This window comes from Dipodomys ordii, unplaced genomic scaffold, assembly GCF_000151885.1.
Source record: "Dipodomys ordii isolate 6190 unplaced genomic scaffold, Dord_2.0 Scaffold66, whole genome shotgun sequence".
Classification (NCBI taxonomy): Eukaryota; Metazoa; Chordata; class Mammalia; order Rodentia; family Heteromyidae; genus Dipodomys; species Dipodomys ordii.
The window spans coordinates 1,680,893-1,692,164 of record NW_012267282.1 but is presented as its reverse complement, the minus strand read 5'-3'; the positions used below and the strand labels follow the sequence as shown (position 1 = coordinate 1,692,164).

The 11,272-nt window shown below is 47.9% G+C and overlaps 1 protein-coding gene across 1 annotated transcript in view; it reads left to right on the top strand.

Annotated features, from left to right (window-relative positions):
- Glt1d1 (glycosyltransferase 1 domain containing 1) overlaps positions 1–11,272 on the top strand; it is a 54,836-nt gene that overhangs the window by 12,869 nt on the left and 30,695 nt on the right. Inside the window, exons 5-6 of the mRNA XM_013023199.1 lie at positions 4,281–4,317; positions 5,863–5,919. Coding sequence (XP_012878653.1) covers positions 4,281–4,317; positions 5,863–5,919 — 94 coding nt within the window. The remainder of the gene's footprint in view (positions 1–4,280; positions 4,318–5,862; positions 5,920–11,272) is intronic.

Sequence of the window (11,272 nt, the reverse complement as noted above, 5' to 3'; positions counted from 1 at the left end):
GGCCATGGGCAGAGCTCACACTGCAGGTGAGCTCGGCAAGTCCGTGGTGGCCATGGGCAGAGCTCACACTGCAGGTGAGCTCGGCAAGTCCGTGGGGGTGTTTGTGCTGGCCTAACCTCACCACGGCTGTTCACAACTCCCCCGTTACGGCAGGAAAGCACATCCTCCTTTCTCCCTGGCCACCGCCTTCTGTCCGGTTGTCTCTGCAGATCATCTGGACGATAGCTGTAACTGCACCACACACCTCTGATCTGATTTTCTGTGATGTGGGGTTCTTCAGGCTGCCTGATTGGTGGGCTGGCCTCACACAGAGCCCCACCTGCTCTGCCCAGCAACGTCTTGGAAGCGTATCACTTTAATGATGTCTTTAGTTTAAGATGGCCTGTACTTGGGTTTCTTCAGAAATGTACATGCTGTGTACTTTTCCCCCTATGTTTGGTCCCTGGGAATTGAGATGTCTTAAAGAAACCTCGCCAGAATGAGGAATGGCAGAGCTTCTGAGCGCTCCTGTCCCGTGACCTGGGCTCCGGCCTGGGCGAGCCGGGAGCCTGGCCTCACCTTGGGCAGGTGGCTTCAGGAGAGTGGGAAGCTTCCCAGCGTTGTTGGAAGGACGGAAACCCCTAGTCGGGCTGCACCCCTGGCCTGGGCTTCGTCCAGGGTGGTCGTCCCCCATCTCCTCTCCTGATGTTGGCACCATCACGCCCCCACGTGCGTTTTTGTGACTTTTCGGTGGTCCAGCTCAGAGGCAGAGTTGTGTCTCCCTTACCCCTTCTTTTTGAATATTGCTTTCTTTCCTTGCTTGGTAACATATTTTTTTAAGAGACAAAGAACAAAGAGAGAAAGAAAAAAAGAGGACACTGTAGCCCATGAGACATTCCCAATTTATATCTAATCTATGTCACAGACCTATATTGTGAGCATTGTAGGTATGGGCCATGATTTCTTTGAAGCAGTTTGTAATTGTTTCACAAAGCTAAAATCAAAAGCTATATTGTAACTTCAAAGGAAATGTATCATTCATTTGTTGCCTACACAGTACCAGGTTGTGCTTGTATTACAAAAGTAATAATCTGTCGTGGTGGTTTCCATTTGCATAGTGTAACCTCAGAAGATGAGCTTCTGTGTTATTTTGGTTGCTGTTATCTGTTCTTTTATTATAAAAATGTACCAATTAGCATTTGGGTTTCTTACAAAGCCATACCTGATTACAAGCATCTATCCAATGGGATTCTGGCTTTAAATACTTAATAATAGGGTCACATGATCTAATTTCATACACCTTCAAATTCATTCAGTCTTCCTTTTTTTTTTGTTGTTGGTTATGGGGCTTGAACCCTGGGCCTGGGTGTTGTCCCTCAGCTCTTCAGCTCAAGGCTAGTGCTCTACCACTTGAGCCACAGCACCACTTCCAGTTTTCTGGTGGTTCATTGGAGATAAGAGTCTCACGGACTTTCCTGCCCGGGCTGGCTTCGAACCGCATCCTCAGATCTCAGCTTCCTGAGTAGCTAGGATGACAGGCATGAGCCACCGGTGCCCAGTTCCTTTTTAATTTTTTTTTAATTTTACGTATCAATGAGATAATTTAGCAAAGCAAATAGTTATACACAGAACATGGACTCCTGCTAGCTCAGAGCAAATGGAGCAAGAAATATTGAGCAAAGAAAACTGTTTGTATGTGTAACACTGTAATACAGAACATGATTTCCAAAATCAATACAAGCTAATTTGCTTTTGCCAGATTTCTTGTAGTACATCATTTAAGAAAAACCCGGTCTAGATTTCTTCTATATAGTACCTCTGTTTTTTTTACTTGCTCAGGGGAGCTCTTACAGTATTGTCGGTGGCACGCTTTAGAAGTCTGTGAGACTGGACACTTACTTCCCAGCTTTCATTAAAATTTAGCAAGGTACCACTGAAAGGTGAAGAGGAGAAGGTAAACCCACAGGTCTGCATGTACAGTCACTTCCTTCTGGTTTTGGAGTTGAGATAACAGTTTAATGATTTTTTTTATTTTATTTTTATTGTGAACATATTGTACAGAGAGGTTACAATTACATGGGGAGGATAATGCGTACATTTCTTATCAAGCATTGCAGCCTCCTCCTTTGTTTACCCTTCACATCCCTTCCCAGCCTCCCCCATGCCCCCCCCCCAGTCCCAATCCTTCTCCCCCCCCCTTAATAATTTTTTTTTTTTTGTCGGCCGTGGGGCTTGAACTCTGGGCCTGGGCGCTGTCCCTCAGCTCTTCAGCTCAAGGCGAGCGCTCTACCACTTGAGCTACAGCGCCACTTCCGGTTTTCTGGTGGTTTATTGGAGATAGGAGTCTCACGGTCTCTCCTGCCTGGGCTGGCTTTGAACCGCGATCCTCAGATCTCAGCCTCCTGAGTAGCTAGGATTACAGGCGTGAGCCACCAGTGCCCGGCTCCTTAATGAATTTTTTTAATGAGGAAAGGAATTTTTGTGACAGGAGCACTCTGAGTTTATATATTTCTAGTTGCCATGTGTCTTTCTAAGGACAAAGGCCAGATTATAGCTCATTTCTGACTCACCTTCCAGAATCAAGTTTCTCTGGTGTGTCAGCCTCATGCCTCCCCCAGGCTTCAAAGCCTTCTGGTAGGATCTCTGTTGGCTCAGCACCTTTGTGCACAGGCTTCTGTCCAGCACCTCAGCCACAGACTGGGGGTGACAAGTTCTGGGATGCTTACCCTCCCGTGGCTCTGCTCAGCTTCCTGCCAGAGGAAGGATGGGGATCTGTCAGCCTCAGCTTCCACTGGTCGCCAAGGCCATTTTCCTCGTGGAAGCTGGCGGGGTTTTTGTCTCTGTGTTTGTTTTTTATTGTAGAAGCACTGTACAGAGTGGTTACAGTTACATGAGTAAGTAACAAGTACATTTCCTATCCAGCGTTGTTACCTCCTCCTTTACTGGCATTTTTTTTTTTAACTGGAAGGGAAAGGGAGTTTGCAGCTCATTTCCTACGATTTGCTACTCAAGGGCATCTGCATGGCCCATCTACTGCATGGTACTCTTGAGAGGGACAGGTGTTGGGGGTCTCTAGTTTAGGGGTGAGATATGACATGTGATGCAGAGAGCAAAACCAAACCAACTGAGCCAGTGCATTGCAGGCCCCAGCCTGGAAGCCACACTCCCCAGACCTTCTACCATGGGGCCAGGCCAGGGCTGCCCCTCCCTTTCCATGCCTTCCCTGCCTTGCCCCAGGCCTCTTCACCCCAGCTTGGTCCCCAAACTGGAGGACTGGTTGGGGGCCAGGGAGACAGCCCCCCTGCTTGCAGTGACATGGCCATGTTGCCCTCCGGGTGGTACCACGGCCTGTCGCCCCACAGGACAGGGCTGTGCTGTGGTGACGTCGGGTGTCTAGCTAAGTTAGTCATTCCCACATTCATCTTGAGTACAGGCCGCAGAACAGGGTGCACGCTTGGGGCTTGGTCAGTGTTGGCCGCCGGGGAGCGGTCCTTCTGCACGGAACGGCAGCCACACGGTCGATCCCTGTGGAGCTGTGGCTCTCTGTTCCCAGGGGCCTCCACCTCCTGTCTCATCTTGACGCCGAAACCTTCTGCCACCATTTCTCAGTGAACTGGAGAAATAGATTCTTTTGAGTAGTTTTGCAACAGTTCTCACAAGGAATAGTGGGCTGGTATTTTGGAACAGGTGCCTACAAGGTCAGTGCGAAGGTAGCTTCTGCCCTGGACGTTGGAGGCGTCGGAGCAGCAGCGCTGCCTGAGACCCACCCTGGCACAGGGCCTCACCACTGCCTGAAACCATGTGTCCTGGTACAGGGAATCTGCCCCCAGTGTCCTTCGGGGCCCCCTTTCTTCCTACGACCCTCCCTCTTTCATTCTTTCCCTTCTTTTCTCCCTCCCTTTTTCTTTGTCTGATTTTCCTCCTTTTCTCCCTCTGTCTTGATGGCTGGGGGATTCTCTTCTCCATTCAAGGGTGTTCATTGCTCCCAGAACTCAGGACATCAGCTGCCCAGTGGCTCTGCCCGTGCTCCAGCTTCAGAAACTATCATAGCAGAATGTTAAACCAGCATCCGTCTCATTTCAGGGATGTCTTTCTCTTTGTGCTTCTTATCTTACCAAAGCTTTGTTTATAATAGCAAAGTCTGCTAACAGCAGGAGTAAACCTGTGCTCTTAAAGGTGTGAGCAGTATGTCAATAACTTGTAAATGTTTTCCAACAGAAATTTAGTGACTTTCATCTCTAAAAAGCATAAAATAGGCCATCAAATTTACTTTGTTTTTCTTTCTTCCTTCTTTTCAAAAGCCTCATGCAACGGGGAAGATCTATGTCCAGAGCCAAGGTAAAGATTCAATTAAAAAAATGTGTGTGTGTGTGTGTGTGTGTATATATATGTGTGTGTGTGTGTGTGTGTGTGTGTATATGTGTGTGTGTGTGTGTGTGTGTATATACTTTAAGTGATATATTCTGAAATGTTTACTCATGACATACAATGATTTCTGGTATTTACTTAGAATGCATACATTTTCTCATTGACTTCTAACATTAGAATAAAAGATGCATGGGACAAATTATAAAAGAGTAATTACTGGGCACCTGTGTTGACATCTGTAATCCTAGCTACTCAGGAGGCTAAGAGCTGAGAATCATGATCTATAGACAAACAAATCCTAGAGACTTTTATGTCTGAATACCCAGCAAAAAACTAGAAGTGGAGGCATGGCTCAAGCACTAGAGTGCCAGCCTCAAGTGATAAAAGCTCAGCAAGAGGGAAAAGCCCTAAGTTCAAGCCCCCAGTACAAGTACACACACACACACACACACACGCACACACACACACACACACACACACGCACACACACGCGCACACACACACGCACACACACACACACACACACACACGCACACACACGCGCACACACACACGCACACACACACACCTGCACACACTCACGAATAAGTTAATGCCAGTCACTTAACACTTTTCACCAATAGAAGCACAGCATACTCCATCCCAGTACCCTTCACTGAACAAACAGGACAACGTGCTGAGCACCTCTAAGCTGGCTTGCCTGAGGGTACCTGGACTCTTCTCACCCCCGCCAGGGTGTGGCACCTGGCTCTCTTACCCAGACACTCTCTTACCCAGCTCCACTTGCTCTTGCAAACTGGAACTGTGTGTCAGAGTGGAAGGCGAGGCCCAATCCTAAACCTAGGTGAGCCCAGAACGGTGCGAGGTTCAGGGCTTGGGTGCTGTCCCTGAGTTCTTTTTGCTCCAGGCTAGCACTCAACCCTTCCACTTTGAGCCACAGCACCACTTCTGGGTTTTGTGGAGGTTAATTGGAAAGGAGGGTCTCATAGGACATCTCAGCCTCCTGAGTATCTGGGATACAGGTGTGAGCCACCGGTACCTGCCTTGAATTTTCATAATTTTTGAAAAATTGAAATTTGGACTGGGGATGGAGCTCAGTAGTAGGGCACTTGCCTGGCACGCGCAAGGCCTTGGCTTCCAGTCCTAGCACTGGAGAAACCAAATGAACCCATCTGAGGACAGAGAACAGATGATCGTGGGGATTTGGTGAAGGAGGTTAGGGGATCTAGATGAAGATGGAATTGTTAGGTGGGGCGGTGAACAAGGGTGTGAGCCAGAGCTTGGGTAGTGGTGAATACTGCAGAACCCCTTTCCGTGGTGATGATGATGAGCTGGACAGCAGGGGGCTGAGCCGCGCAGCTGTTTACATGAGCCACAGGCTGTACCTCTGCTCCGCTCCCTGGCTTGGGGCCTTGGGACCTGAGTGAAGCCCTTGGGCCCTGAGTAGCTTGCTAAGAACCCAAGCTTGGAAGCAGGGTGACCTGTGACTCTTCCTTTTCTGGTTCTTTCCCCCAGGAATTGCAGCCACACCCAACCCTGCCTTCAACTGGAAGGAGTTTCTCCAGCGTTCAGGTAAGGGGTACTTCGAAATCTTCCACTACTTAAAGTTGCAAAGATGTTCTTCCTTTTTTTCTCCTTCCAGAGTTTTATCATTTTTAATGCTTTCAGTTAAAGTTACCTGAAATTAATTTTTGTTTGGGTGTGAGGTAAGAATTTATTCATTCTTATGTCCTACTACTCCACTGTTATTTATTGAAAGTATTCTTTTCCATTGAATTACCTTTACTGAAAATTTAATTTACTATGTGTGAGTTTTGTTGGTATGTCAATTGATTGGTCTTTATGCAAATATTAACTGCCCTGTTGACATAGGTTTCAATAAGTCTAGAAATGAAGTGGTTTGTTAGTCAAAACACAATAGCTGTTACAGATTTGTGGCATGTCCATACAGATTTTAGGATCATCTCATCAGTTTCTGTAAAGTCCTGTTGTATTGAATCTAGAGATTAATTTAGAGAGAGCTGACATCTTAACAGAATGATATCTTAAAACTCTCTGACTGTGACCTACCTGTCCATTTAATTACATCTTAATTACTTCGTAATCTTCATCTTCACATCTTCATAGAACCTTCGTGCCTCTGTTTATATTGTGAGTTTTAATTCCTTTGCAGTATTCTTTCGAACATTACAAACACATTATACCTCCATCCCTGGCTGGACACGTAAGTTTTTACAGCACTTTTGCGTGCACCGCCGGCAGTGGTAGGGCTGTAAACGTCACGCAGTGCCCAGTTCTTTCCTTAGGAGGAATTCCCCACACCAGCATCCCCACCTGAGACGGTGCTCTTAACCACAACTCTCAGCATCTTGAAAGATCCTCCCCTTTGGGTGGCCTCCCGCAGCACTGGTCCCCAGCTCATCGGCGGTGGGGAGAGGGCGGCTCCCGGCCTGTGGTAGAGCTGAGGGCATCTCACAGAGTGGCTTCTCATAAGCTTAGCTTACACAGCATTTTCCTGCCTAAAGTCCTTGAGAATCTAGGATGTTTGGTTTGCCACGAATGAGTTCCACAGTGCGTATTCTTTAAGATTGCAGCTCCCATTCAGGTGTCCAACCTAGTTAACTCTGAGCCGAGATGCCAGAACAGGTAAACTTGGCTTTGCACATGGAGCTGGAGGCATGAGGATTCCCCAGCGGTGCCCGCCCGGAGCGCCGGGCAGAGGGTTGGGCCTTCAGCCCAAGTTGCAGGTCTTGCGACAGTCTTCCCAGAAGAGCCTACAAATGCAAAGCAACGCGCAGACATGCCCGGAGCCTGCTTTCATTGCAGACGCTTCAAACGATGGATGTCAGCATTCGTTTTCCTTGAAAAGAAAAATCTCCAAGCCTTTTATTGAAATAATTTTCGTGATGTGTTCATCAATGCCAGTGACAGCGGCCATGCCTTACAAATGACCCACGCCCTCCAATCACTCCATCACGTCAGCGCGCGCCATTGCTCAGGACCAGGGGCCCTCTGTAAATTGCCCGCGGTAAAGTTACTTCATTCCCAATCTATCACAGGACACAATTGCAGCCCAAGTGAGACCCATCATTTCCAAAAGCACAAGGGTTGACACCAAATTCTGTCCACCCGTGGCTAATGTCTGGTCTTGCTGCTGAGCAAATTAACAGAACAGCGAAGGGCTTTTAAATACTCCTCAGGAGACCCTCTGGGCTCCAGCTTAATGTGGTGCAGGGAGAAGTCATGAACGTGGTACAGAGAGCCTGTGGCAGCGGCCGGTGGCTGGCTGTGGAGAGGAGGCCCTAGGGGAGCTGTAGCATTCGTCTGTCTCTGGGTTTTATGCTCGGGCATCGGTCCTCATTTGTTTGGTCCTTTGTCTTTGTCGTGTTGTGGGCTCTGGGGATGGACTGTCCTCATCATCCTACTCCATCTTACGTGGCCTCCGGAGCATGGGACCTTGATGACAGAATGTTTGTGGGGAGATGCCTCTGAGCTCTGTGAACCGTTCCTCCCATCCGTACATCAGGAGAAGGGAGGGGGCTCTTCTCAGACACTCCAGCTCAGTAGCCGGGAAGCCCATCGGTCATGCAGCTTGGTGCTCTGCTTCCTGGATGTCTGGTGAAAAGGCTTTGCAGCATGCTCCCTCATCTGACATGAGGCAGGTCTTCCGACAAAGCCCCGCCATGCCTCTGAACCCCAGCCAGCCAGTGGGTTTCCTTTCGTTTATAACATGGACCCAGCTTCAGGCTTGCAAGCATCCATGTTCAGACAGGTCAGCCAAGGACAGACAAAGAACAGAGTGAATTAAATGCGGTAAGTGGCATTGCTTTTTCATGGGATGTTTACGACATTTATTCTGATAGGAAGATACAGATATAGAAGTCAAGTGACTGCCCTGGCCTTTGTGGTTTTTTCTGCAGTTGTAGATACAGGTAAAAATGTTATTATGATTCAGTATTCCACAGTTTCTGCTTGTAAATCCCCATGACTGACACTTCTAAGTAATGATCCTTGCAGACCATCCAACCAAAACCTGGGGAAGAAGAGCACTTAATTCAGGCTGGACCATATGTCCTGGGCATTTTTTTTTGAGTGCTTTCCATTTTATTTTACTTCTCTATTACTTGTTTATTTATAGCCCCATCTCTGTCTCTCTCCCTGTCTCTGCCTTTCTTTATTAAATCTCCACTTGTGTTTCTCTCTGGAGATCCTAACTCCTGCTTTCATTTTTTTCTCCTCCTGGCTATAAGAAAAGTCACTTGTGTTTCAGATGCAAGGTGGGGGTTACTAGTAGCTGGTAACTCTTTGTTCTACACCGGCACAGAATCAGACTTTCCAGCTAAGATTTACTAAACCTAACATGCTTGACTGAAGTGCTTGAATACCTTTCTTCTCATGCATGTGAAGAATAGAAAGAGAATTTGGAGCAGAGTCTGGAGACCGGAAGGTGGAAGATGGAGGGGCCTCTGTCACCAGCCCTAGACACATCTCACTAAGGTTCAGACAGTGCCATGTTTAGTCAGGTGGTGTCAGAACACAACAATGAATAAAAACACGATTCTGCAGAAACGATGTTATCGGAAAGACACATAAATGTGTGTGTTTGTAAGTGATGAGCTCACGCCTTGACTCACATTTCACCTGTGTACTAGAGAAAACATAGACAATAAAAAGTGAGTACTGCATTAAAACAAGGAGCAGAGTTCACAGAAACACAAGGTGGATCCAACCTCGACTCCCAGCAGAGGTAGCAGTGCCATCTGTTTAGTTCTTTTTGTTTTTGTTTTTTAATTTTTTTTTTTGGTCCGGTCATGGGGCCTGAACTCTGGGCCTGGGCGCAGTCCCTCAGCTCTTCAGCTCAAGGCTAGTGCTCTACCACTTGAGCCACGGTGCTACTTCCGGCTTTTTTCTTTTTGCTTATGTGGTACTGAGGAATTGATCCCAGGGCCTCAGGCATGCAAGGCAAGTGCTCTACCACTGAGCCACCTTCCCAGCCCCTTGTTTTGTTTTTAATCTACATTTTAAAAACTCTGTAAGTAATTGTCCACGGGGGAGGGGGGGTCCTCGGTTTGTGAGGACAGCGCCTCTCTGTGGATACCACCCCTCTCCTCAGTCACCCCTGTCTCTCTTTAAAATCCACAAGTGGATGCAGCACCTCCCAAGGTGGCTGGGGGCTGTGTGGCGTCTGGGCTACCACACACCGTAGTTGCTGCCCAGGTGGGGCGGGCCTGCGGTCAAGCATGTCCTTCCTGTCTGTGAGAACAACCCTTGTGTCCCCAACAAGTGCACAAAAGACACTTGACTCCAACTGCTGTGGCAGCATTGTATTTTTCTTAAATCCTAGAATAAGACCAGGCATCTGGCGCTTTGTTCTGTCACTCTCTAATTTAATTTCCTGAATTCCCATGACATTTACTCTCCTGCCCGGGAAGAAGATGGGAAAGAGGCAGGGCGTAGAGAATTAGCTCTGTCCCCTTCTGGGCCAGCAGCCTCAGAATCAATTTAGAGCTAAGGATGAGCACTCTAAAAAATTGAAATGAAACAGACTAGAAACATCACAGTGCTTTGCAGAGACGAAAGCATCCCCTCCCGTTTCTTATTTACACGTATTAGTGGGACAACAGAGTTTCATGTCACTGTGGTGTTTCCACGCAGGCATACAATGTACCCCTATCAAATTCACCCTCCTTCCCTCTTTCTCATTTATCTTCCCCCTTCTCCACAGGTTGTATTGTTCCATTTGCACACGTGTGTATAAAGTACCTTCCTCTTCCTTTTCACTTCCTGTCCCAGCTCGGCACCCACTCCCAGACAGAACCCATTTTCCTGTGCTGCACACAGCATCTCACCTCTAGTCAGGGGCCGCGCCCTGGGGATCAACCTCCAACTCAGGGCCTTTGCAAGGACTCAGGACCCGGAGGAAGCAGAGCCAGGCTGCTCCCAGACCTCACCAGGGCCCATGTCTCCACACAGTCCTCAGCCCCTGCCTGTCACATTGCAGCAACACAGAGCTGTGCTCGGCTGCAGCTCCCGGGTCATTCCTGGGGTCAGTTGTTTGGCTCTTTTACACCCCTCCTTCAGTGGTGCACGTGTCTGCTTTGTCTTTGTAGAGCCTTCCTTCTTTTCCTCTTGCTCCTGTGTGCACAGGTGTCCCACCAGATCAGAAGTGTGACCAAGGGCACCATGTCTTAACCACCACACAGATTTTTGTGACTAGATGGACCGTGCACGTACACATATGTGTATGCATGTATGCGTGTGCACCTAGGTCCTGCATGCCAGGCTGGGGTCTCTGATCTTAATTAAGGTGGTGTCTTCTGTTTTTTCCATACATGGTGTTGTTTACTTTGTAGGCAATACATCCTTCTGGAAAAGGTGCTCTTTGTCTCTGTCCTCATCATACTGGTTCTTGCCTAGGAATGTGGACATTTCTCATACCCAACCCCTCTCTCCTTGGATTTTTTTGTCTGTTGTAGGGCTGGAACCCAGGGTCTGGGTGCTGTCCCTGAGCTCTTTTACTCAAGGCTAATGTTGTACCATTTGAGCCACAGAGCCACTTCCATTTTTCTGGTCGTTAAGAGATAAGAGTCTGGAGATAAGAGTTTCACGGACTTTCTTGTCCAGGCTGGTTTTGAACCATGATCCTCAGAACTCAGCCTTCCGAGTAGCTAGGGTGATAGGTGTGAGCCATTGGTGCCTGGCTTTAGCTTTTATTGAAGAACAGAATATGATTTATTAAAGAGAAGAAGAGTTGTCTTCTCACCTCAGAGTCCCAGACCTGACCAGATTCTCTGACCTCGAGTTCACGTTCTGCACATAGTATCTAGCTCAGAGATTAGGTCGCAAAAGTGATCATTCAGGCTTGGATTAAAGACATCTCAGCAAGATTGTCAAGTGTGTGTGTGTGTGTGTGTGTGTGTGTGTG